This window comes from Nicotiana sylvestris, chromosome 12 (assembly GCF_000393655.2).
Source record: "Nicotiana sylvestris chromosome 12, ASM39365v2, whole genome shotgun sequence".
NCBI lineage: Eukaryota > Viridiplantae > Streptophyta > Magnoliopsida > Solanales > Solanaceae > Nicotiana > Nicotiana sylvestris.
Genome location: NC_091068.1, coordinates 97,201,947 through 97,229,616, shown reverse-complemented (window position 1 = coordinate 97,229,616; position 27,670 = coordinate 97,201,947). Strand labels below are relative to the sequence as shown.

General features: G+C 34.8%; 4 protein-coding genes and 1 non-coding gene across 5 annotated transcripts; 3 read left to right on the top strand and 2 right to left on the bottom strand.

Moving 5' to 3' along the window:
• The first annotated feature begins 6,168 nt into the window (after positions 1 to 6,168).
• On the top strand, positions 6,169 to 10,777 carry LOC104231574 (transcription initiation factor IIB-2-like). The gene is made up of 7 exons (XM_009784586.2): positions 6,169 to 6,660; positions 7,621 to 7,645; positions 8,644 to 8,773; positions 8,855 to 8,985; positions 9,088 to 9,176; positions 10,001 to 10,077; positions 10,302 to 10,777. Exons 1-7 carry the CDS (start codon positions 6,314 to 6,316, stop codon positions 10,439 to 10,441), a joined length of 939 nt encoding a protein of 312 aa, XP_009782888.1. The 5' UTR covers positions 6,169 to 6,313; the 3' UTR covers positions 10,442 to 10,777.
• Positions 10,778 to 13,571: 2,794 nt separating this feature from the next.
• On the bottom strand, positions 13,572 to 15,528 carry LOC104231575 (zeatin O-glucosyltransferase-like). Its single transcript, XM_009784587.2, has 2 exons — positions 14,043 to 15,528; positions 13,572 to 13,738 (listed from the first exon to the last, which is right to left on the bottom strand). The coding sequence occupies exons 1-2, from the start codon at positions 15,452 to 15,454 to the stop codon at positions 13,702 to 13,704; spliced, it is 1,449 nt and encodes a 482-aa protein (XP_009782889.1). The 5' UTR covers positions 15,455 to 15,528; the 3' UTR covers positions 13,572 to 13,701.
• A 6,978-nt stretch (positions 15,529 to 22,506) lies between these two features.
• Positions 22,507 to 22,613, bottom strand: LOC138884424 (small nucleolar RNA R71). The gene has a single exon (XR_011404618.1). It is a non-coding gene; the product is annotated as a small nucleolar RNA R71 (small nucleolar RNA).
• A 987-nt stretch (positions 22,614 to 23,600) lies between these two features.
• On the top strand, positions 23,601 to 24,716 carry LOC138883425 (uncharacterized). Its single transcript, XM_070164112.1, has one exon. The coding sequence runs from the start codon at positions 23,601 to 23,603 to the stop codon at positions 24,714 to 24,716; it is 1,116 nt and encodes a 371-aa protein (XP_070020213.1).
• A 337-nt stretch (positions 24,717 to 25,053) lies between these two features.
• On the top strand, positions 25,054 to 27,305 carry LOC138883424 (uncharacterized). Its single transcript, XM_070164111.1, has 5 exons — positions 25,054 to 25,198; positions 25,303 to 25,422; positions 25,513 to 25,731; positions 26,165 to 26,345; positions 26,636 to 27,305. The coding sequence occupies exons 1-5, from the start codon at positions 25,054 to 25,056 to the stop codon at positions 27,303 to 27,305; spliced, it is 1,335 nt and encodes a 444-aa protein (XP_070020212.1).
• The last annotated feature ends 365 nt before the right edge of the window (positions 27,306 to 27,670 follow it).

Below are 27,670 nucleotides of genomic sequence, written 5' to 3'. Positions count from 1 at the left end.
TAAACTACATGCTACAGTACCCTATGCCCATCAACACCCTAGCCCAACGCAATTCCTATGAACACAAAATGATTGCACTCCATGTGATAACCATCTTGAAAATCCAAACAATCCAAAATCACCTTCTCCTGATTCATTCACTATCACAATTTATAACAAAGCACACAATATAACCTCTATCACAACTCCTGAGCAATTACAATCCCAAGCAAATAACTCCACTGTACCATCTTCCTCCACTTCCATAAACCATGCAACGCACATCGTTCCCGGACAATCACCAAAATACATACCCCAGGGATCACACCAACAACCAGTTCTTCCACCTTTCAAGGCTTACCATGCACGGTCCCCAACTTCCACACATCACAACTCCACTAATCTACACCTTCTCAACCACATACAATGGACCTTCCACTCCAATCGTAGTTGGATATGGGGCTCCAAGGGTATGCCTTGATTTTCACCATGGAGCTCAACAACCAAGAAGTAGTGCTTCTAGTCCAAAACCCCACACACCTAGCAGAGATAGTAATAGAGGGGATGAGGTTAGGGATGGAAGCATATGCACAGAATCAGTGGTACAACACTCAGACCCCTTTCTTCTTAGAGCATCAAACCTCCACCTCCAACCCACATCAGTGAAAATATCCCATGCATCCACCAGCTCTTCCATTGAATTCAACCATGAATCTGCTCTCTTTCTATCCTCCCCACCATATGGGGCAGATTTATGCTCCTTGGTTTAAACATCTCAGTTCTTTCAACCCTCTTTCCCCCTATGCCAATACGGGTAGTCCACTCGAAGCACTCACTCCACAAGACAGCCTTCCCTATACTCCACCACCCTCTCTAAATGCACTAGACACATAAAAAAGGCAGGAGTTAATAGAGATTTTAGCAGAGATAGGGGAAACAAGGACGGAGTTCTTGTGGCTAAAAGGAATCTAGCTCTACAACCTCAAGGAATAGTTCGAGAAAATGTTGATTCTCAAATGCCCGCCAGAACTAATTTCATGCAGTCTAAATTTTTGGGTAACAACAAATCGCGAGGTGGGAAAATATGCCATGGTCATAATTCTGACACTTTGTTAGAAACCTCCAGTGATGGCTTAGGATCAGACAACAACTCATGTTGTCACTTCCCTGGTTACAAGCAGCCGATTCCCAGTCAACCCCTCTAATAATATAATGAATTTTCTTGTATGGAACTATAGGGGTTCTCATAATCCAGAGTTTAGGCGTCATTTTAGGTCATTGCTAGATAACCATAGGCCAGTCCTAGCTATTCTTCTAGAGACACACATGCAAGATTATGAAAGGCTTCGTGAAGCCTTCAACTTCACTAGCATGTCACAGGTGTTCACTAATAGACTCATAGGAGGTTTGGTTGTCTTTTGGAATGAGGCTCTAATTATTGTGGAAGAGCTAAGGATGTCTGAGCAAGAGATACACTGCCTTGTCCAGGTATGTCCCACTAAACCTTGGTTACTATCCGCAATTTATGCTAGCAACTCTTATCAAATACGTAATAATATTTGGCATAGTTTATGAACTTGCATGATACTGTTATTACTCATTGGCTAATAGGGGAAATTTTAATGAAATACTTTGTTCAAGAGAAAAATTTGGCAGGCTACCTATTAGTAATAACAGAGCTGACAGATTTGCTAATTGCATTAACTATTGTAATTTAATCGATTTGGGCTTTAAAGGCAGTCGCTTTACATGGACTAATAAACGTAGACATGGTAACACCATTCTAGAATGACTTGATCGTTTTTTAGCTAATTATGATTGGTTAACTTTATATCCATAAGCAAAAGTACAACACCTACCTCGAACGTATTCAGATCACTGTCCTCTATTAATCACATTAGAAGCCAGATGCCCTATACTTAATAAGATTTTTAGATTTGAAACCATATGGGTTTTACACCCTGAATTCCACCATTTAGTGCATCAAATTTGGGATAACAACTCTTCCCTAATGGAAACTACTAACAAGTTCTAGGAAGCTGCCTCCCAATGGAATCAACATACTTTTCGAAATATTTTTTCATCGCAAAAGGAAAATCCTAGCTGGATTGTCAGGAATTCAATCTTCCATTCATTATCCAACTAGTATATTTCTTCAAAATCTTGAAACTCAACCAACAAACGATTTTAGTAACATTCTTCAATTGGAAGACGATTTTTGGAAATTAAAATCTAGATTATCTTGGCTAAACGAGGGTGACGCTAACACAAAATTATCCATATGTCAACACTTCATAGATGAAGGAAAAATAGAATAACCTCTCTAAAAGATTCCGTTGGCAATTGAACTTTTGACCAAGCTGAAATATAACATCAAATTCTAAATTACTACCAAAAATTATTTACTACTGAACAATCACAATCCCTTAATATTCATAAAGACTCTAATTCTTGCTTACTAAGTGTTATCGCTTTTCAAGCACTAAATGAACCTCTTCATGACAATGAAATCAATCGTGCCCTACATAGCTTTAAACCTTATAAAGCTTTCGGGCCTGACGACCTGCATCTCTTCTTTTACCAAAAATACTGGCATGACGTCGATACTAAAGTAAAATAATTTTGTCATGAAAGTTTCAATACAAAGGTCATTTTCTCATAACTTAATCAGACGTATCTCTACCTAATACCAAAAGTTAGGCATGCTCATACAGTTCAGCAATATAGACCAACTAGTTTATGTAACACAATATACAAACTTATTAGTAAGATTTTAGTTAACAGACTTAAGCCCATTATCTCTTCAATAATATGTCCAATGCAAACAAGCTTTCAACAGGGTAAGAGAGCTTTTGACAATGCCATGATAGTACAAGAAACACTAAACCATTTTGCAAAAATCAAAGGCAAGTCTAATTATATGTTATTAAAATTGGATCTTGAAAAAGCATTCAATAGACTAGAATGGTCTTTTATTAGGAAAATACTTCTTTACTTCAACATTCTGTCACCCATGATTAGATTAATCATGTCTTGTGTCAATACTACCTTCACTTCCATTCTCATAAATGACACATGTACCCCATATTTTATACCTTCAAGAAGAATTCGCCACGGAGATCTTTTGTCACCATACTTATTTATCATGTGTATGAAAATATTTTCACGTAGTATTTCTTTATCAGTTGATTATCTCCAATTACAACCTATCCGGCTATCCAAAAAAGGCCCACAACTTTCACATCTTTTCTTTTCGGATGATATCATCCTGTTTTCCAAAGTTACTACTACTAGTTGTCATGCTATTATAGATGCGATAAATCATTTCAGTCACTATTCTGGACAACGAATCAATTTTGCAAAATCAAAATTATTCTTTTCAAAGAACTGCCCACCAGGTGAGAGAAACTTCGTAATGGATTCTTTCCAAATCAAAGAGGGAACTTCTTTTGGAAAGTATTTAGGGTTTCCCATGTTCCAATCACGCCCAAAGAAGAGTGACTTCCAATTCTTGTTGGACAATTTTAAAATTAGATTAGCGGGATGGAAAACAAATTTCCTTACTATGGCAGGACATACTACTCTAATCAAATCAACTCTTAATACTTTACCTAATCATATCATGCAATACATCCACATTTCTCAAACTATCATACAAAAGATAGAATAATATCAACGCAATTTTCTTTGGGGAACTACCACTACAAAGAAAAAGATGCATCTCTTAAAATGGAAGAAAATTGCTACAACTCACTTATTAGAAGGATTAGGTATTCAGAGCCTACGTCAAAAGAATAATACTTTGCTTGTAAGCCTAGCATGGAGAGTCTTCCAATCGCCACAAAATCTTTGGGCAAAGATATTAATCAATAAGTACCTAAATATGTCCTTTATAACAAACCACTCGCCAACTTGGCGTAATATCCTTAAAGCATGGCAATATTGCCAACTTGGGTTACAATGGAAGATAAGCACGGGCACAAACGTAAATTTTTGGAATGACCCATGGATCAAAGCTGGGACGATACTCCGTTCACTAGTAAACGGGCCATTACCATTAAATCATCAAAGCATAAAAATTGCTTCACTTTATAATTATCAAGGATGGAATTGAGCACAGTTTCCTTTTGAATTAACTGAAGACATAAAAAACATTATCCTAACTCCATACATATCCTTGGAAGATAAAAGAGCTGATCGTATTTACTGGGCTCTAATACCGAATGGCAAATTTACAGTTAATTCAATGTATAGGGCCTTAGAAAAAAAATCTACTGACAGGGTAAACACTATTGGTCAATTCCAATGGATATGGAAACTACCTATACATCCTAAAGTCAAACATTTCATTTGGTTACTTAATCACAATAGATTGTCAACACGTCAATTTCTTCAAAAAATTAATATTATCGTTGACGCCACTTGCTTATTTTGCCATGAGGCAGATGAAACTTTGAATCATATCTTTTTAACTCATGCAAATGCTAGACACTACTGGCATAATCTGGGAATGGGGAGGCATATTGATGCTCTACTCATTTGGATACGCCTCACAAATGGCTACTCCCCTTAATCAATTACAAATACTTAAAGTTACCATACAACATTAACTCACATACTTACTTACCTTTAAGCCTTTGGAACATTTGGATCACTCGTAATCGAAACATTCACGATGGAATTCGTACAAGTATAAGCATCAACTTTACAACACAACATGCCACTGAATTTTCTTAGCTAGCAACTTCATATCACAAAGTGCCATAACGAATCATGACCCCTCTTAAATGGATACCACCTAAGCCTGACATTTATAAGTTAAATACAGATGAAGCTCACTCATCAACATTGAATATTGATGGCATTGGGGGATTAATTAGAAATCACCATGGGAATTGGATTGTAGGTTTCTCAGGGAAAATGCCAAGCCAATCATCTATTTCAGCGGAGTTATATGCTTTGATACAGGGACTTAGAATAGGAATTCAACACAATCTCTCACCACTTTATGTGGAAATTGACGCAAATAAGGTAATCACTATGCTAGATTGTGAAATACAATACATGCTAACCTACTATTTGATTGCAGGCACCTTCTGCTGAGGCTCTGTAATCCCAGGGTTCAACATGCGTACAGAGACCAAAATCAAGTTACGGATCAACTGGCCAAAGCAGGAAACTTTTTGGAAGGCAGCTTTACAATGCGAGTTTTTGATGCACCACCACTTTTTGTAAGACCTATTTGGAAGCTGATAAGCAAGGACTAACAATTATGCGAGCTCTACCAGCAACAACATGCGAATCTGATGATCACCCTGCTAGGCAGGAGCGGATTTATTCCTGCCGAAGCGGTGTCATGCGACACCGCTTCGACCGAAAATTTTACTCTATATATATATATATATATATATATATATATATATTAATACTGTACGAAAATGGATAAGTAGGAAAAATGATACCATTTGACATAAATTGTGTCTTGGTGTGTTGGTAATGTGCTTGTTTTTTCTCTAAAAGGTCAAAGGTTCAAACCTCAAGTAGGACATTTTTCTTTTACAAATATTTGAGAGGGTCTTTGTAGTAAAAATTGTGATGAAGTAGAATTGAACACCTTTTCTAACTTAAGACTCAACAAAATCAATACACTAAGGTTATTTTTTGTCTAAAAGTATGATAATTAAAGTTATACTCCAATTCTTTTATAAATTTCGACATCGCTTATAAAAATTCCTGCGTACGCACCTGATGCTAGGACAATGGGGAGGAGGAGCAACGAACCACACAATGGAAACAAGGAGACACAGCAGCTATTATCAACACCCTTATGTCGTTGTGATGATAGTTGCATTGGGAATACCACAAACAATGTTGCTACTACTAGTAATACCTTAGATTGTAATATGGTACAATTTGGGCACCAATATCTCTGTACGCATGAATTTTAATTAATGATATTTATCTTTTTTACCAAAAAAAATGTCGACTACTTAAACACTTCAGACAAGATTATTCAACAGTTAAGCTAATTGATTTTTTTTCAACCCCCATCAATTTTTTTCACCTGGCATAAAATTTTCCACGTTTTAGTTGCATGAATGAACTAATGTGGTCCCCACTCACGACCATCTTACCGATCCGCATCAGCGTTCCGATTTATAAATATCCGGTTGACCCCATTTTGTTCTCCACTTTACTCCTCCATTCCAACACACAGATTGTAGAGAGAGAATCAACTCCACAAACAACACATAATCCTTCTCTCTCTACCTCATCGATTTTGTTCCATTTTCAGGTTCAATCATAATCGGGTCTCGGGTCACAATTAACCCGAATGGGTGACGCGTACTGTTCGGACTGCAAACGGAACACGGAGGTGGTGTTTGACCACGCCGCCGGGGATACGGTTTGTTCGGAGTGTGGGCTTGTGCTGGAATCCCGGTCCATTGATGAGACTTCGGAGTGGCGTACGTTTGCTGATGATTCAGGTGATCATGACCCGAACCGTGTTGGAGGACCCGTTAACCCGTTGCTTGGTGATGTGGGCCTTTCTACTGTAATTTCTAAAGGGCCTAATGGGAGTAATGGGGATGGTTCTCTTGCTCGGTTGCAGAATCGAGGTGGCGATCCTGATCGTGCCCTCGTTATAGCTTTTAAGGCCATTGCCAATATGGCTGATAGGTAAATTAAGTGAACTTCCTAATCTTTTTTCCCTTCAAAAATTAGAGTAGTTTGATATGAGGAGAATTGCAAGTTGTAGTATTAGTTTTAGAATATTTAGGATTTAGTTGTTAAATAAATGAATTAAGCTAGTCAGATTGGGATGGAGTGAGTACTTTCATTTGGTTTTTGATTTCTTGGGTTTTCAGAGATAAAACCCTAGTGGGGTTTTCTTTGGAAGTTGAGAAATTGTAAGAAGATATTTTTTCTATGACTTTGGTGTCCGGTCCAACTTGCCTGTACACTGACCCCTGACTATTTCACCGGATTATAAGAAGACATTAGTATGATGGTTGATTAGACTTCAGCTATTGATAGCCTCCTTTTGGATGCTTGACATTATCCATTTACTCCAAAAAATTTGTAAACATACACCAAATCGCCAGAATACAATGCAATACAGAAACAGATGATATGAGGCTATCACTGCTTTTTACAAATATACATTTGCTGTGACTAGCGTAAGACATGCTTTATGCATAAAATGCCAAGTCAAATGGACCACTTTAGTGGCACCTTGTTTTTTTCTTATAACTGTAGTATCCGGGCAGCTAGTGTGCACCTCGACTAATTCCACAGGTACCAGCACCGGTAGTGGCACCTCATTTATTATAGAATTATCTAAGGCCAGGTCTAACCAGAACATTATGAAAAACTTACCAGAGGAGCAGCTAACCTTTTCTTCTGCTTTTTAGGTTTTGGAGGGAAGTCCATTGTGAGATGAGATGTGATATTAAAATTTGGTCGGTTTGCTGTTAACAATTCTTTCATTTATCATTGGCCTCCGATGGTTTGAGATCGCATTTGTTTTGCCTTATTTTCTAATTGCATTTGGATGGCTAACTAAGTGACTATAGTGGTTTCAGATACATATTGTTGGTATGCATCAACTGAACTAAATGTTTTTTTCCTTCTTTACAGGTTGAGCCTTGTTTCTACCATAAAGGTGTGTCCTGTTCTGTTAGATTTTTTTGTTTCTCTTTTTTTGCATCACAAATGGAGGCGATTTTAGAATTGCTGTTGCATGTTTGTTTAATCTCCGGTTCTTACAAGTTTGCTAAGAGTATCAGATTTTCACTTTACTAAATGAGCTTCACCTTGAACACAATACTTTATAAGGTGTTAGTAATTCTCATCTGGTAATCCAAGTCTTTCAAAACCTTTCACTGAAAGTTCAGGTGTCGTACTGCTATCTTTTTTCTAGTCTAGACTTCTCTGCTTGTTTGAAGAAGGTGACTTCCGCATGATAATATGATGATCTCTGCCTATGCGTACTATGATCTTGCATGCAATATTTTTTTACCCAAAGGCTAGGTGGCCTATGCAGCCACCACTGCCAGAATCCCCTGGGCATCTTTCGGAGGGAACTTTTCTTCCTTGGTGACGATCATCAGCCCATGATACTTTCTGTCATACTGTTGTATTATCCATGGAGATGGGAAGATTCAGTGACCCTTAATTTTTTTTTCTTTGGACTTGCCCCTTCCCATGCCACAATTGATAGACAATAGATATAACTAAGTAGCTTTACATGTCTCTGTCTCGTTACCATTGGTTCCTTAATTTCGGATTTCATATGCCTGAAGGAATATCATAATTGGTAAAAAAAGATGCAAGGCCTTTCTGCTGGTGGTAATGATGGATCCAGAGCAACATGGTCAATTGTTGTACTCTCCATATTCCCATGTTATGTGACGCTATGTGTTGTTTGTTGTCAAACATTTGAGTTTTAACCACAATGTAAATATATGGGAAGTGAAATTTATGGGTGAAGATTAAGGATCAACTGTAATACTCTTTTTATCCCTTCTATGGGAATCAATCTTTAGGTTTTACCTTTTCGAGTCTCTATGGTATTGGGACAAATTTGCTCCTTCGTTATGTAAGAGCTAGTCTTATCTCTTTTGTCATTTTAACATTCATCTTTTCCATAATCTTCTGTAGGACCGAGCAAGTGAGATATACAAAAGGCTGGAAGACCAGAAGTGTACGAGAGGAAGGAATCTGGACGCCTTGGTGGCTGCTTGTATCTACATTGCTTGCCGGCAAGAAGGCAAACCACGCACTGTAAAAGGTGTTGCCATGATGTCTGATTATGTAGATTAATGGTTTAGTTCTCTTTTTGAACTTCTCTGAACCTTTGGGTATTAACTAGAAATATGCTCAATGGCCAATGGAGCTACAAAGAAGGAAATTGGCCGAGCAAAAGAATTCATTGTGAAACAATTGAAGGTTGAAATGGGAGAATCAATGGAGATGGGGACTATACATGCTGGAGACTATCTGGTGAGTGAGACCAAGTGTTATGGTCTACTATTCTTTGTGAACACATTCAGTACACTATGAATGTTTGTATATTATCTGACATGGACAATGCATGAATGTCAGAGACGTTTCTGTTCTAACATTGGTATGAACCATGAAGAGATTAAGGCTGTCCAAGAAACTGTCAAGAAGTCAGAAGAGTTTGATATAAGGTAGGGGTACTTTTGGCTGCAGTTTATTGTTTAATCAAGTTCACAATATTAATTATTCGTGCCTTAGCCACAAGTAATTCTTAGTCTAGTATTAAGTCGTTTGTGGATATGAATGTAAAAATACAAATGTCTCTGGTTTTTGGCCTTTTGGTGCAACTTATAGGATGTATGGGATGAATACAGTATGTTAGATTTCATGAATTCACTACAGGAAACGATTTCAGTATAGATAGGAGCCCCTCTTTTTGTTTTCGCATTGGGGATTCTCAGACTTGTACCTACGGAGCACTTTCTTAGTGCTTTGCTGTTTATATCAATAATATAATACTTATTAGTAGTTATTTACCAGTTCGAGAAAATAAAAAATAATATAAGTTTCTAAGTGAAAACGCATTGGTTTTTGCGGTGGTGTGAGACTTCCGTCACATTTAGTGCAACCTCTTTTAATTATGAATTTGGCAAATTGCATTCTCTGCTGGAACTTGGAGAACAAGTTCTTGATAAATGAAACCTGCTGTCAGGTCTTTGCATAGTTGGAAGGGAGCTAGGGGCTTTTGTCAGCTGAGTCCGAGACTTGGGTTGAACTTTTTCCCCTCTTTCAAGACCACGTGAACAATGTTTAACGCTTTATTTTTAATGCGAAATATATGCAAGTCTCCATGAGTCCATTTTGGTAAGAACATTGGAGTTCTAAAACAGCCAACTTTAAAAAAAGGAGCAGGATGGGAAATGGGTGTCATCTCTCGGATCACTAGCCATAGACTTCTATATGTCTATCGTGTTAAATTAAATAACGATTTAAATGTTTATTCCTTGTTTTGCAGGAGGAGTCCTATATCAATTGCTGCAGCAATAATATACATGCTGACGCAGCTTACAGATTCAAAGAAACCTCTGCGAGGTTTGTGCATTTACCTTCTTTTTGGGAATCTTGGCAATATGTTTTGAATCTATTTGGTGCTTATATGGGAAAACCATGCTATATTTTTAACGCTTCTGATGATCTTATTTTTTATGTTTTCCACGTCGGCTAATGCTTGATCGGGATCTGCTGAATATGTTTTGTAAATCTTGGGTGTCTGTACTAGCTCTGTATTTGTGGTTTGACTGAGGTTGTACATGCAGATATCTCAATTGCAACCACAGTTGCAGAAGGGACTATCAAGAATGCATACAAGGATCTCTATCCCCATGCTGCGAAAATAATACCTGAATGGTATCTCAAGGATAAGGACCTTAAGAGCCTGTGCAGTCCCAAGGCATAAAACATTTTGTTTTATTGCATTATAGGAGCTGCTTATAGGGACTAAATCTTCAGGGAGTGCCAAGACTAGAGAACATCAGATATTGGAGTTATAAGGGGACTGTAGTGTAATATGTGATCCCTGGGTAATCAGATTTCTCATTTCCATTTGTCTTCCCTTCCCAGGAAACAGATAGGCTAATTTAATTGATATATGATGGGGCCATTGTTTCTCCAAATTTTGATGGCTATCTATTGTCATTGGCAATATTCTCGTCCCCTACTGATAAATTCCTCAGGGTGAGGGTCAGTGACATACAGTTTGAAACTCGGTGGATAATAGCACCTTATTTTTTCAGATTTTTGTCTATGGCAGAGTCTGAGTCCGTGACTAATCCACGTGTTGCAGTTTTACCACCAGACCAGAGCCCTAGGGCTTCTCTTCCTCATTAAATCCACTTATATTCGCCTTTAGCAATAATTCATAGTCGAAATAGTGCCAATTTGAGCAATTTATCTGAGAAAAAATGTGAAGCTAAATGGTAGTTAAGGGCATTGGCATTGACCCATGGGAGCACAAGGTCGTTTTCTTCAACCATTAAAATGTTTTGGATACTTCAATCATGTTAATTTCTGTATTGCTTGGAAGTATTTGCCATAATCTTGATTTCCTTGTTGCTGCAATATAAGAGGATCGTCTTGCCTAGTCCTTAATTTCAAGTTTTGTTTCTTGCATTTTCTAAATACTTCTTACAAATGCACAGATTTGAAATCTAATTTTTTTTGGAAATGTTGTACATAATACCGCATTATCCTAAAAATGTGCAAAATTAAGGTCCCTACATCGGGAGAGATCCCATCTAGTGAAAGTTGGTCCAGTATTGTTCAATATATAGACCTGTTTATGCCATGTGTCCACCCAACAATTTAATGGCTTAGATTCATTTTATTGTAAACAGTTAGAAAAGCTAAGGCAATTTTTAATTAAAGATGATAAGAAAATACAAAACTAACGGCGGCCGTGTATATCAACTTGCCTGCCATTTTATCTCTTTTCTTAAACACTACAATGCAACATTAGGGCCACTTTTGTTGGGTTTATTCGACTCGATAACTTTAATTTATTCGGTTTAGATAGAGAACTATAACTTCATTTTTTATTTTTAGGAAGTAAAGAATCTTGGACCAAAAACTAAATCAAAGTGCCTTCTTAAATTTAATTTTCTGAAAGATGAGTTGAAGCCAAGCAAGAAAAGTCTGTATGTCCGAACTCATAAGTGAAAAGGTTTAAAAACTAAAAGTATCAATATAAGAGGAGCTCTTGGATCTCATTATTTGAGAGCTTTTGTGTCAACATGAAACAAATGATATTTGTCAATGTAATGTGTTATTTGTCAAACTCCTGCTCAAAAGATTAGAAAAATCCATTCAAAATATAAGAAATCAATTATGATACTGTAAAAATAAAATTCTGAAAACTTTTGAAATGCACATAGCTCTAAGCTTTACTATGACTCCATTGTGGGTCCTAATGCTGCATTGTAGTGTTTAAGAAATGAGAAAATGGCAGATAAGTTGATATACACGGCTGCTATTAGTATTTTTATTTATTTGTTATTTTCTTATCATTTTTTAATTGAAAATTGCCTTATCTTTTTTAATTGTTTACAACAAAATGAATCTAAACCATTAAATTGTTGGGTGGACCGTGGACACATGGAGTAAATCGGTCTATGTATTGAACAATAATGGATCAATTTTCAGTACTGGAGGGGATGTCATCCCCCTACATTTCCCTCATCGATCCATTTTCAGCTTGAGAGTTATAATGAAATTCAGTTGGAATAGTAGAACCGCAGCAATGGGATCATTAGTAACTTTACTTAACAAAGTAATGAAATGACAAACTGTCCCTCTAAGGCATGTTTAGAAGGAGATGAAGCTCCAAATCGAAATGATTGCTACATTGTTATCTTACGGCTTGTTTGGATGATTGTTACACATCGTTTCATAATGTATTGTATTATATTATATTGTACTATATCGTTTAATGAATACAATGTCCGGATAGATTGTATTGTTTACCGTTGTTTCATCATATCACGCATCAGCAATATGAAGAATAAACTTGCAATATTATAAAGAAAAATTATGATACAGAGTAAATTTATTATATAAAAAGGTAGGGTAAATGATAAAATAAAATTATTTAATAATAATGAAAGGTGAGATGAGAGAAAAAGACAAGATAACGACGTAATCACACCAAATCGGTCGTTAGATAAAGTGACACATTTCATCGTTACATAACAATGAATTTAACGATACGATACAATAAAATTTAAGTAACAATCAAAACAAATATCGTATTTAAAGTAACAATACGATACAATATAATCAATAAGTAACAACCATCCAAATAAACTGTTAATAATAATAAAAAAAAAACTAGGGTCATTATCCTTTTCAATTTATCTATATTTTAATAGAATAGAGCAATTATATGAGATGAGAATCATAATATAATATTGCCACGTGCACATATGGATAAAGCCTGGAGTTTTCTTCCACAAACTGGTACTAGTAGATTATAGATTATTTTAATTAATAATAAATGGGAGTAGAAGATAGGAACAACATTACTTTGACAATTTTTTTATAGGCTGCAGACCATTATCCAGACACAAGTTTCTCTGTTTAAATCTTTCTTTCTTTCATTTTAACTTTTCATTTACAGCTTACTAAACTTGTCAACACTTCCAAGTGTACAACCGTTTTCTTCCATCATATATGGATCATTGTCTGCGGGACCTGTTTTTTACGTCACCTTATTTGTATTTACATATCAACGGATCGAGTTTTAACTTTTTGAAAAAGAATAATTACAAGTCTAGTCTGGCTCCTATGCAAAATTGACAAAAAAGAAAAAAACTCTATGCATTCTAATTTATATGAGACTTTTTGTTTTTCGAAATTTGAATTATATGAAATTTCACTAATAGTCTAAAATATTTTTTTATATCATAAGCAGGGGTGTACACATAATTTTTTTATAAGTGGTGTCGATATTTTTATCAAAAAGTAGGGAATAAATAATATTATCTATCATATTTATGTACAAGGAGTAGCCTTAGACCATTGGTTTTGTTGACTTTAAATTAAAAGAAGTTTGGAGCTCAATTCTACCTAGCTATAATTCTTAACACCAGAGTCTCTTTCAAATATTTGCCAAAAATATATTGTAGTTGAGGCGATAATTTATATCAAGTGGTGTCATTTGCTTTATGTTATTTGCTCCACTGCTTCGTCCCACGTGCATCTGCCATTGATCATAAGGATATGAGAAAAAGATGTCGTTTATATAGTTTTTGAATATTTACATTTTAATTTGAAAATATTAAGTTGATCTACAGAGCGAGTACGTATTTGTTATAAATGAAGGGTTAATTATTTGAAATATAAAGCACGTTTTATATTATAATAAGTTCAATTATATTGATAGTGCACACCAACAATGTTTATCAATTGGATCTTACTTATTTTTTACACACTGATAGTAGATGCAATTATAACCCTACAAATTACAAGATACATGAAATATTCTTGATTTTGATCAAATTCACCTTGTTATGTGAGAAATGAATGAATCCAATTCCATGCGTTTAACTCCACCCACAGCCACTGACTTCCTAAGTGCTGCACTCAAATCTTTTGCTCTGTTCCTCATCTCATCTCCTTCTTTTGATGCCATCAATTTTTCCACAGCTTTCTGCACCATATTTGATGTTACAATCTCCTGTCTACGAGCCCATTCCTTAACAACAAGACCAACTTTAAGAATCTTTGTAATAAGTACAGTATTCCTAGGTTGATCAGAATGCATTGGCCATGCAACTATTGGCACTCCCATTGATATACTTTCCATGCAAGAATTCCATCCGCAATGACACATAAATCCACCGATCGAAGAATGTGACAAAATTTCCAATTGGGGTGCCCAATCTCTAATCACAATTGCCTTTTCTTTAACTCTATCTTCAAACCCTTTTGGTAATTCAATTTGTCTCAAATCTTTAGTGAACACATTTCCTTTATCAGCATCTCTTAATACCCAAATGAACTTTTGCTTGCTTTGTTCCAATCCAATTGCCATTTCCTTGATTTGTTCATCAGAAAATGAAGTTGTGGTACCAAATGATACATATAACACTGAGTTTGGTTCTTGTTTGTCTAGCCAAAGCAAACATTTGTGGCTTCTAATATTGGACCCTTTTTTGGTCCCACTTAATGTTACAGGATTAAATGGTCCAAGAGCCCATTGTTTCTTGTTACCATTTATCTGTTCTTTAGACAACAAATCAAGAAATGGACTTTCTATAACTCTGCATGTGTTATAAATTTTGCCAGAGTTAAATTTCATGTATTCATATTCTGTTTTCAAGAATCTCTCAAAGTCAGAACTAAAACAACCTTCAAGTGAAGGAAGATCTTTTAATATTTCAGCATCAATTGGGAAAGGTCTGCCCATAGTTTCCCATATAAACAAGAAAAGAGTAAAAGCTGACACACTGTGGAAAGTGTAAGCTTCTGCATTTTCTAAGGACACAAAATCTTGAACCACTGATCCCATTAAAGAGTCATTTATTATAATGACTCTTTTATTTTTGGCTGAAAGTGTATGCAAAAGTTTTTTGACTGGTTTTCTTAGGTGAGTGGATGCTTCAAATGAAGGCTGAAGATGGGATGGGAATGTAATAGAAGAATTGGGATTTGGAGAGGGAGATATGAAAGTAGGGGTAGAAAATGCATGGAAATGAATGTTGGAAACTGAGTCCAAGCCATGAACTCTAAGTTTAGCTTGAAGATTATGTGTTTTTGTGCTAACATAATGGATTTGTATATTGTAAGATGCTATAAGGCAAGAGAGTTGAAGAAGTTGGTTAAGATGGCCTTGTGCTGGAAAAGGGACTACAACTACTACAATTTTTTGACTCATTTGGCTATTGTTGTTGTGGAAATGGAAATTGGATGCCATTGTTTTGAATTATGTGCTTTGCATTTGTCATAACTCTTTCCCCTATTTATTTAGAGAGGGTGGCGACATTTGGATAATGGTGACTTGATTTGTTTACTATTATTTATGAAATTATCAAGTTATAGCATGTGAATAGTTGGTAAGGCCGCAGAAATATAGGGTAATACTGCGTATAATTGATCCTAAGGTCCGGCCCTTTTCCGAATCCTGCGTATAGCGAGAACTTAGTGAACCAGACTGACACAATAAATGTACTATCTAAGCAAGTACACTGACACATTCAATGAAGATATAATTTTGTGAATTGCCTATCTTGTATGGGGATGAGTCACATGGCACTAATAGTAGGCAGAAAGTTTACAGTGTAGGACAGGGTTGGTTAGTTATCAAATAATAAATGTACTTGCTTGAATAAGAGAGTTTGCAGTAATATATGAGTGGTGACAGTAGTTGAGGAAAATATCTATGAAGCTGACAGATGTAAAGGAGACATAAAAGAGAGACAACTATGTTTTAATTGATAATCTAAGTACTTTTCACCTATCACTGTTTTCTTGATTAAGAATAGGGGTGTACATAGGTCTGGTTGGTTCGGATCTTACAACTATCAAATCAAACTAATTATGTCGGGTTATTAAATCTAAAGACCAAACCAAACCAATAAAATTTGGGTTTTTCAATCTCAGTTTTTTTCGGGGTTTTTCGGATTTTCGGATTATTCGAGTTTTTTCGAGTTTTTTCCGGTAAAATCTTCCTAGAACAAAACATATAACTCGTGCTCAAAATATTTCGTTAACCCTGGTAAGATACAACTATATAAATTATTTTCCAAGAAAATAATACAAAATATGAGATGTGTCATGGCATTGTCCTAAAATATTCAACAATAAAATTATGCAATATAAATATTGCAAATCAAATAATAATAATAAATATAATCTAAAAGTACTAAGTCATGCTAAAATAAGTAGACTAATAAGGAAGTATTAATTACATGACTAAACGCTAAAGAAAAAAAATAAAAATAGGTTATACATTTTTATCTTAAATTATTGCAAAACAAAAAATAGATATTCAATACATTCCCGTTCATAGTATTGAATTGAATGTCTTTTGTTAGCATTAATATTGATTTGATTTTGGTTTGAGTTTTTGTTAGCATTATCTAATTTACTAATATTAATGGCTATAAAACTTATTGGAACATTCAAAAGTTCTAAGTCCAACCAAGAAATAATACCTTAAAAGATAAAATTATGATTTTTTTAAGAAATATTTATAAATTACATTACAATAAGTACATTTATATATTAAATATATTTAAAATTTCTATATATGTAATGTCGGGTTGGTTTGGTTTCGGTTTGACTTTCTTTAGTTAAACCAAACCAAACCAAACCAAACCAATTATGGTCGTTTTTTTTTTCTTTCCAAAATCGAGCCAAATCAAACAAAACCATAGTCGAATATTTTTTTCTAGGTTTGACTCGGATTATCGGGTTGGTGCGGTTTGTCGGTTTCCTTTGTACACCCCTAATTAAAAATATGCAATTCCTCAAGGGAAGAGAATTCATATTTAAACTATGGTTTGGGTGGTAAAATTTGGATAAGCTCGGATTAGGAAAGTGAATGTAGGCAGTGGATAAAGCTAGTTTGTCACTATCAATAAAAAATTTAAGACAAATACAAGGTTCGAACCAAAGCTACTGAATTCGGTCAAACCTGTTCTCGATACTCTAGCTCCGCCCTTGATTTCAATGTGTTCATTTACACGAAATGAACCAAATAAAAAGTAATATTCCTTCCGTTTCAGTTTAAATGACATATGTTCTTTATTAGCTCGTTCCAAAAAGAATGAATGAAAATAATTTAATTTTAAACTTTTATTTTACCTACTTTACGCTTAATGAGAAGTTTTTATAGCCATATAAATGTTATAGCCCCATAAAACTTTTGTCCTTTAAACTGTTAGGATCACATATTTCAAAAATCATTTTTTTTTCTTCTTAAAATTTATCCAAAGTCAAACTATATCATCTAAATTAAACCAATCTAAATTAAACCAAAATGAATACCACTTAGAAGCTAGAATAATAGGTGAATAAGTAAGTACATTTTCTTTAGTTGGGGGGACAGGGGAGGGAAAGGGAACAGATCTTTGCCTTTGTACTTACCAAGATACGTTGTCGAGGGAATCTACTTTTCAAGTACTATTAGTTTTATTTATCACATGTCCAAAATGAAACCATCAAATTACAGTTTCTAATAATAATAATAATAATAATAATAATAATAATATTAATATTATGGGATTCCTCTTGGGTGAAGTTATTGGGGGAAGAGAAATAAGGAGAAATTAGTCCAATTGACGACTGGAATTATAATACAGGTAACATATGTAGCTAATTTGTAGCAGTGAACTTGTAATCTGTAAACGTGAAGAGAATAGAAGAAGTGAGAAAGATTATAGACTGGGGCTACGCCATGTCTGCTGAGAACCGAAGCTTCGAGAGTCTTTCTCTCTTCTGTATTATCTGAAAATGAATCATGTTGTTTATTACATAAGTGGGCTTCACTATTTATAGTGACCCGGTAAGAATGGAAAATATAAGAATAAATTTTTATAAATTACTATCTTTTAGTAGTAATTAGTCATCTATAAATACGATTTGCTATATTACGGATTATAGATATTTTTTCTGTGGTTATAAGATGCATTTGATGTATTCATGAATACAGTAGCAAAAATAGGCGTGAATCAGGGAAGTCCATCTAATTAGTTGTTGTATTCGAGTGTATTCGACTGTATTCATGGAGTGAAATATGGGATTACAGCTGGACAGATTATTGTATTTGACTGTATTCACGGCGTGAAATAGGGGATTACACTGTTTTTAAAACGGAAAGTGAATCAATTAACATAATAGACTACTAATATAACTCAACAAACTCAATTATAACACACAAATTTTATATTTTTCAGTTATAAAAAAGATTCTTAACCGAAAAATACCCCAAAAACATAGCAATCTTCAGAGAAATTATATAATACATCTGAATACATAAATTATATTAATTAAAAAAATATATAAATAAATTCATGGCATATAACGAGACAGTGAATACAATGAAATACATAGAATACAGCGGGATACATTGAAATACAATGAAAAAAAGACAGTGAATACAATAAAATCATGAAAATACAACGAGATACATTGAATTACAATGAAAAAAAAAGATAGTGAATACAATGAAATACATAAAAATACAGTGAGATACATTGAAAAGCTCTTAAAAAAGGTAACAGAATCTTCAAATTGCTCAACCCCAAACTTCAGACGACCTATTTTAGTCGACGATTTTCCGATGACCCATCGGATTTCGACCATGATTCCATAAGCAACAATGAGAGAAAGAAGAAGAAAATGAGAAAGATCGCTGAAGAAGAAATTGCTAGCATCCGTAACGCATCTGAAGAAGTTAAAGTCTCAAAATTGAATTTGGCTAGCACCCACTGGTAACAAATCAGAAGAAATTGCTAGCAACCACTGAAGAAGAAATTGCCAAGAAGTTAAAGTCCCAAAAAATACCTGTTGATTATAAAGAAGAACAATCTACTTCCGAAAACAATCAAAATCAGAAAGGAAGAAGAAGAAGAAACATACTGGAGTTGGCCATGGAGATTTCATTGCCTTCATTAGGGTCAAGCCAGAGAGGCAGCGTATTTTATGAGAGAGAGGGCAGCGTATTTTATGGCTTAAGGGTAGGAGGTGACCATAAATAGGTATTTGGCTATAAAAATCAAAAGGTAGTTATAAAATATAATTTTTTAAAATGGTATTTATTTAAAATAAATAAGATATCAACCTTTGCTATAGGAGGTAACTAATCTTAATAATGAGGTGGGTATCTGTACAATTGGGCTAAATATAAATATACTAGTAAAGAAAGAAACTAGGCCCAAAAGCATTAACCAGCATCTAATACACCTATTCTAACAGCCCTCCTCAAGTTGGAGGGTGACAAAACCCCCAACTTGCGAGTGTGTATGTGATGAGCAGGACCAAGCAAAACCTTGGTGAGTATATCAGCAGTTTGAGAGGCACCGGGAGTGTGCACAAGAGAAATCAGCCCATCTCCAAGCTTGGCACGTACAAAATGACAGTCCAATTCTATGTGCTTTATCCGCTCATAGAAAACAAGATTTTTAGCAATATGAAGGGCAACATGGCTATCATAAAACACATGCACAGGTGAGGAAAGAAACACACCAAAATCAGATAACAACCTGGACAACCAAGTTACTTCAACAACTGCCTTGCTCATAGACTTGTACTCAGCTTCTGCCGAAGAAAGAGAGACCACAGGTTGCTTCTTGAACTTCCAACCTGATGGGTATAATTTATTCATATAATTTTATATGTTAAATATTAAAAAATTTAAATAAAACATGAATAAATATACCATGTTCTCCCATATTTTCGAACATACTTCGCAGGAGGAAGAGCGTATGAAAATTAAAGAAAAGAAGCAAAAAAGAGTGAGAATTGAGTAGTCAACCTGGAATGAAGAAGCAAAAATAGCACCATAGTTGCGACAATGACAATTGGAATTCATGAAGCAAATTACATAGTTGCAACTAGCAAAGTATAGTTGAAACTATGGTTCTTCCTCTACAGAATGAAACTCATTTGGCAAAGTTATAGTTGCACCTATAATTTTCATAGTTGCAATTACAATTTCCATAGTTGCAGTTACAATTTCCATAGTTGCAACTATGGAGAACCTTAGGCAAGAAAACTCTATAAATAGAGTGTAAATTTTGAAGAGAAGGCATCGAGTCTTGAGCAGATAAGAACTATTCTTGGTCTCTATTTTGTCTTTAATATTACTAAGTCCTAGTAGTTATCCTTTTGTGAAAAATAATATCTTTGTACCAATTCTTCGTATTTCTAAACTAGGTTAGTTTTCTTACTTCATAATGGAGTAATCTTTTTTGTCGGAATAGTTGATGAAGCTTGATATATATATTATAATACTATCTCAGTTTTAATACATTCTTGGTTTGGAACTTTCTATTTATATTTTATATTGTGCTATAATAATAGTTTTTAACTTATCATTGTTATTACTTTTATATTTTTATCTTTGAGTTATTCTCATATTAATTTTGTAATTCTCACGGAGCAAAATTAATATATAGTAACTATTGAATAAAATAGTGAAGTGAGAGTGATTATTAGTAAGCTATTATTAAAAGTCGGTAATCTTGCTTGCCTCAATTTTAATTCTCACGGAGGAATTGTAGTCGCAGGAATATTGATTTAGTAAAAATATTCTCACGAAATATTTACTATCTTTTAGCACAATTCAAACCAGAAGATATTTCGATTTAACCGTCACCAGTTCTAACTCACTTAGTTACATAACCTCACGGAGTGTTATTAGTTGATTAATTCTTGGTGAGATAAGATATAATTATATTAGCAATAAGCAATTATCTTTTAGAGAAATACATGTAGAAAGTGAGATTTTATTATAATATATTATCAAGTGAATTCAACGATTCCCAACTCTTTTAAATTATAAATCTTTCGAAAGTTGTTTGATTTTCTTAAGTATTCAACAAGTTTTAATTCCACAAACTTTTCATCAATCTGATTCTCTCAAATAGTAACTAAAATATTAAAAGTCTGTAGCATAGATGTTCCAATCTCTGTAGGACGATATCATAAACTATACTAAAATTTGACGAATCACGAGCAGGAAAATCCTATACACATTGGCCTCGTCAAATTTTTGGCGCCGTTGCCGGGGATTGGCATACATCTACTTCAGCTTAAATATTTTGTTACTAATTTGAGAATTTATTACTGTTATTTTTGTTTCAGTTAATACTTTCACTAATCAAGTGCTATAACTACTACTGTGATATTAATCCTAATGTAATGTTTATGTTTATAATAGTATTGTAAAAGTTTTTTTTTCTTTTTTGTATTATTTCTTCCTACTAGTTCCATCATTAACTGTTTTTAGCAAATTATTCGTATTGCTATTAGTACTCTCTCCTTTATCATAATAATAGTGTTATAACTACTATTTATTATTTTTTTAACGTGTATATTTATAACTATTATACTATTGTTAGTTCTTTCACATTGAATTTTTTTTTACTACTGAAAAATATTCTTATGACCATTCCAACTACATGTACTATCACTAATTACCTTTTCCATATATAGTAGTATTATAGTATTGTTTCTTGTCATAGTTCACTGTTGCATCGTTTTGTTTTTCTTTATAACTATCTTGTTATAAGTTTGAGTAAAATATTATTATTCTCTATAGATAATAAAATTATTGTATAATTATTTTTGCTTAGCACCTACTGTTTTTATCATTTTTTTAAAATTTTTTATACACTTATATTTTTTTCTTGTACTTTCTTTACTTAAGAATTTTAAGTAGTTTATGACTCGCTCTTCTACAAAAGAGTTGGTCAGTTTCGATCCTGAAATTGAAAGATTTATTCGATTGCGCAGGATAGAACAAACATCGTCTTCTCAAGGAGCATCTTGTAAAGAAATGGAAAACCAGGAAGCAGAGGACATTAACCCACTTGGGATCCCACCACCAGTCCATGTAGAGGAGCAATTTGATGAAGTGGCGCCAAGGCCAGCAAACAGAATCCTTAGGAATTATACTAAACCTGATCGCTTCAATTGTGAATCTAGTGTTAGGAAGCCCCCAGTGGCAGCCAACAACTTTGAAATCAGGACCGGCCTGATTCAGACAATTCAACAATCTTGTATCTTCATTGGTGATACAAGTGAAGACCCACATGTCATTTAATTGATTTTCAAGAACTTGTAGAAACTGCTAAGTACAATGGAGTACCTCCTGAAGCTATCAAGTTAAGGCTATTTCCTTTTTCTTTAAAAGGAGATGCCAAGACTTGGTTGCGAAGTTTGCCTCAAGGGTCCATTACGACATGGGACCAGATGACTCATAAGTTTTTAAACAAATATTTTTTCCCTGCTAAAATAACAAAGTTAAGACAAGACATATCTAATTTCTTGCAAACTGACACTGAGTCAGTTTATCAAGCTTGGGAAAGATTAAAAGCAATGTTAAGAAAATGCCCACACCATGGCATTCCTGAACATATGCAATTGTACATTTTCTATCACGGGCTAAAACCCTCTGCTAGAAATGTAATAGATACAGCTGCAGGAGGTTCTGTAATGGGAAAAACCACAGAGGAAGCATTGCAGCTGTTGAACGAAATTTCTGAGAACGCTATCCAATGGCCATCTGAGCGTGTAATCATTAAAAAGGCTGCTACGGTAAATCAGGTTGATGCTTTAAATACACTAACACAACAAATTGTTTCTTTGGCACAAAAGTTTGAATCTTTTCAGGTGAATACACAACAATCAAACCAATCTGAGGCTTGTGACATGTGCGAAGGAAACTACCAGAACCATGAATGTCAAGCAACCAATCAAACGGATGAACAGGTTAATTTCATCGGTTACAAGTCATATCCTTTTGGGAGTTCAATGGTACAGAAGCATCCAGGATTTCAGTGGAGTAACCCAAATGGTGCAGAAAACTCTCAAAGCTTCCAGAAACAACATGTACAGGGTCCGCCGGGATACCAAAGTTAAAATCGTGGGCAGCTGAGTTACAGACCTTATCAGCAAGCAGGACCATATCAACAAACAGGATCATACCAGCAGAGGACCCAACAAGCTCATCCAAGTCTTGATGACCTTTTGTACAAGTATATTAAGGTCACTGATGAAAAGATGGAAACCCAAAATTCATCCCTCAAAAATCTGGAAATTCAGTTAAGCCAATTGGCAGCTCTTGTGTCAGAAAAGATTCAGGGTCCCTTACCAAACAATACAGAGAAAAATTCAAAGGAGCACCTTAAGGCCATCACTTTATGGTCAGGTAAGGAACTTGATGAACCTTATGCAGACAGACAAGAAAAGAACCAGACAGAACAACAGGTAGACAAGGGTAAGAATTTTGAAAAACCATCTGAACCATCAAAGGAAAAAGAAATAAAGAATAAGGAAGAAAAAATTTCTGAAAAAATGACTGCCCCACCTGTGACAATTTTTTTCCACAAAAAATGAAACGAGAAAATCTTGATGGTCAATTTTCAAAGTTTTTGGAAATCTTAAAACAGATTCATATTAATATTCCTTTTACTGATGCTTTGTTGCAAATGCCTTCATATGCTAAATTTTTAAAAGAAATTTTGTCAAGTAAAAGGAAATTGGAAGAAGTTTCTGTGGTAATGCTTACTAAAAAATGCAGTGCTATACTTCAAAATAAACTACCACAAAAACTTGGTAATCCTGGCAGTTTTACCATTCCATGCACTTTGGGAGGTGTATATTTTGAAAAAGCACTTTGCGATTCTGAAGCTTTAACAAATTTGATGCCATTTTCTATCTTTAGAAAATTGGATCTTGGTGAAATGAAGGACATAGGTGTTTCTCTTCAGTTTGCAGATCAAAGTACTAAGAAACCTAAGGGAATAATTGAAAATGTACTTGTAAGAGTTGATAAGTTTGTTTTCCCTGTAGATTTTATAGTACTTGAAATGAAAGAATGTCTTGATGAACCAATAATTTTGGGTAGACCATTTCTTGCTACAGGAAGAGAAATCATAGATGTTCATCAAAGGCAACTAATCTTGAGAGTTGATGAAGAAAGAGTCATTTTAGATATGCAAAAGATACTAAGATTTTTAGGAGATGAGGCATCATCTTCATGCTTTTCTATTGACATGATTAGTGATCTTGCAGATGAATTCAAAGATGATCAATTAATTTCAGACTCAATGGAAAGATGTTTGACCAAATCAAGCACCGCACAAGATGATGATCCCGCAATTAGGAGAGAAGCTGAAATACTGGAAAAAGATTCTGAGGATAAGGAGATGCAATCAGAAGAAGTTCAACCAAAAATTGAACTCAAAGTTTTTCCTTCTCATTTAAAATATGTTTATCTTGAGCAAGAATTATTTTCAGTAATTATTTCATCTTCTTTGACTACAGAACAAGAAGAAAGACTAATTCAAGTCTTAAAAGCACACAAAGGAGCCTTAGGATTGACTGTAGAGGATATCAAAGGGATTAGTCCAACAATTTGTACGCATAGAATCCTCATGGAAGATAGCTACAAGCCAATAATCCAACCCCAAAGGAGATTGAATATTGCAATGCAGGAAGTGGTGTAAAAGGAGATTGTCAAGATTCTAGCGGCAGGTATATTTACCCAATTTCAGATAGCCCTTGGGTAAACGCAGTTCAGGTAGTACCAAAGAAAGGAGGTATGACAGTTATAAAGAATCAAAATAATGAACTCATACCTACGAGGACTGTTATAGAATGAAGAGTCTGTATTGATTACCGACGCCTCAATAATGCTACCAGAAAAGATCATTTTTCTTTACTATTTATTGATCAAATGTTAGAAAGAAATACATGATATGGTTTTTACTGTTTTCTTGATGGCTATTCAGGGTATAACCAAATACCAATTGCACCCGAGGATTAGGATAAGACAACTTTTACATGTCCTCATTGAACATATGCATACAGGAGAATGCCATTTGGTCCGTGCAACCCCCTGCTACATTTCAGCGTTGCATGTCAGCAATTTTTTCTGACATGACTGAGAAATTTCTTGAAATTTTTATGAATGATTTCACACTCTTTGGCAAAATATTTGAAGATTGTCTTTACCACTTGACTTTAGTTCTTAAGAGATGTGAAGAGACAAACTTGATTCTGAATTGGGAAAATGTCATTTTATGGTTACAGAGGAAATTGTTTTACTCACTGCTAATGGGATAGAAGTTGATAAGGTTAAAATTAATCTCATAGCAGGATTACCCCCTCCCACAACTATTAAAGGCATTAGAAGCTTTCTAGGTCATGCAGGTTTTTACAGACGGTTCATAAAGTATTTTTCAAAGATTTCAAAACCTCTGACTAACCTCTTGATGAAAGATGTTAAGTTTGATTTTTCAGGTGATTGTATGATAGTTTTTGACACCCTTAAGGAGAAATTATCAACTGCCCCTGTAGTTGTGTCCCCTGATTGGAGTCAACCTTTTGAGGTTATGTGCGATGCTAGTGATACGACAGTTGGAGCTGTTTTAGGCCAAAGAAAAGATAAGATTTTTCGTCCAATTTACTATGCCAGTAAAACACCAAATGAGGCTCAACTGATAAAAAGAGTTACTGGCGGTAGTATTTGCATTTGATAAATTTCGTTCTTATTTGATAGGAACAAAGGTGACTGTTTTTACTGACCATGCAACTTTAAAATACCTCTTAGCCAAAAAAGATGCTCAACCTAGATTGTTAAGATGGATTTTACTTCTACAAGAATTTGACTTGAGATAAAAGACAAAAAAGGAAAAGAGAATCAGGTAGCTGACCATTTGTCTAGACTAGAAGACCCTCCCCTTGAGTTCAGCGAGATAAAAGAAGAATTTCCTGATGAACACATTTTTTCAGCTGACTCTGTTGTGACTCAACCACCCTAGTTCGCAGATATTGCTAACTACTTGGTTGGAAGATGGACACCCCAAGATCTCTCTTACCAGCAAAGAAAAAAGCTTATTTCTGATGCTAAGTATTATTTGTGGAATGAACCTTACTTGTTTAAAATTTGCAGATAATATCATTAGGAGGTGTGTACCTGAAGAGGAGATGACCAAAATTTTGTATCACTGTCATGATGGAGCAATTGGAGGTCATTATGCTGCAAACCGTACGACATTTAAAGTATTGGAGGCCGGATTTTTCTGGCCAACACTCTTCAAAGATGCCCGAGCATATGTTGCACAATGTGACAGGTGTCAGAAGATAGGTAATATCACTTAGAGAGATGAGATATCATTACAGTCAATACAAGTATGTGAAATATTTGATGTTTGGGGAATAGATTTCATGGGTCCTTTTCCTTCTTCTCATTCATTTGAATATATCCTTGTGGCTGTGGATTATGTATCAAGATGGGTTGAAACTATCTCCACAAGGAAGAATGATGCTCATACAATGTGTAGTTTTCTTAGAAAAAATATTTTTACTAGATTTGACACACTTGAGTCATCATTAGTGATCACAGAATTCATTTCATGAATAGGCAATTTTCTGCTTTGCTATCGAAATATGGGGTGACTCATAAAACTGGAACACCATATCATACTCAAACACAGGGTCAAGTTGAAGTTTCAAACCGTGAGCTAAAAAGAATTCTTGAAAAGACGGTTGAAATTTCAAGAAAAGACTGGTCTTTAATATTAGATGATGCAGTATGGGCATACCGAACGGCGTTCAAAATGCCAATTGGAACATCCCCATACAAATTAGTCTTTGGAAAGGCTTGCCATTTGCCAGTTGAATTAGAACACAAAGCTTTTTGGGCACTGAAAGTATTAAACTTTGAATTAACCTCTGCTGGTAAAAAGAGATTTTTTCAGGTTAATGAATTGGAAGAACTGAGGTTGGAATCTTATGAAAATGCCAGAATATTCAAAGAAAAAACAAAAATATGGCATGACAATTTGATCCGACAAAAAAGTTTTATAATTGGAGATCAAGTACTTCTTTATAATAGCAGGCTGAGGCTATTTCCAGGGAAATTAAAATCCAGGTGGACAGGTCCTTATAATGTTACAGATGTTACTCCATATGGGGCAATTGAAATTCAACAGATCAATGGAGGAGAAAAATTTAAGGTAAATGGTCACAGGTTAAAGTTGTATTTTGGAGGACATTTTGAGCAACAACCATCGGTAACCTTAATAGCCTAATACATTCCGCTGTTAATAAGTCGAGCTGACGATGTTAAACTCAGAACTACAATTTCCTTACCCGTAGCCATTGAAGGTGAAGCAATGGAGCCTCATAACCCCAATATAATTTGTATAAATAAATGCTTAACCAATTGATCTGGTTAATATCCAGATTATTGTACAACCAGGACATCTCATGAAGGCCTCTACAAAAACAGAGCCATCTATATAGGAGTAATTCCATGGTAGTTGGTATGCCTAAGTTACTGGTTGGTTAACCATCTAATTGTGTAAATTAATTATTGGCTCAGGTAAATTTTCTGGTTTATATCAAAACCCGGACCCTATGACTGTTAAGGTGTTAAATTAATCTAGTCTATTAC

Coding starts and splice junctions, on each gene's coding strand:
- LOC104231575 (XM_009784587.2), bottom strand. CDS start 15,454: ATGGCATCCAATTTCCATTTCCACAACAACAATAGCCAAATGAGTCAA. Junction 13,739..14,042: donor TTCATTTCTCACATAACAAG/GTGAATTTGATC, acceptor GATCAATGGCAG/ATGCACGTGGGACGAAGCAG.
- LOC104231574 (XM_009784586.2), top strand. CDS start 6,314: ATGGGTGACGCGTACTGTTCGGACTGCAAACGGAACACGGAGGTGGTG. Junction 6,661..7,620: donor ATTGCCAATATGGCTGATAG/GTAAATTAAGTG, acceptor CCTTCTTTACAG/GTTGAGCCTTGTTTCTACCA. Junction 9,177..10,000: donor TCAGAAGAGTTTGATATAAG/GTAGGGGTACTT, acceptor CTTGTTTTGCAG/GAGGAGTCCTATATCAATTG.
- LOC138883424 (XM_070164111.1), top strand. CDS start 25,054: ATGTCCTCATTGAACATATGCATACAGGAGAATGCCATTTGGTCCGTG. Junction 25,423..25,512: donor AAGCTTTCTAGGTCATGCAG/GTTTTTACAGAC, acceptor TTGATTTTTCAG/GTGATTGTATGATAGTTTTT. Junction 25,732..26,164: donor GATAAAAAGAGTTACTGGCG/GTAGTATTTGCA, acceptor TAAAATTTGCAG/ATAATATCATTAGGAGGTGT.
- LOC138883425 (XM_070164112.1), top strand. CDS start 23,601: ATGAAACGAGAAAATCTTGATGGTCAATTTTCAAAGTTTTTGGAAATC.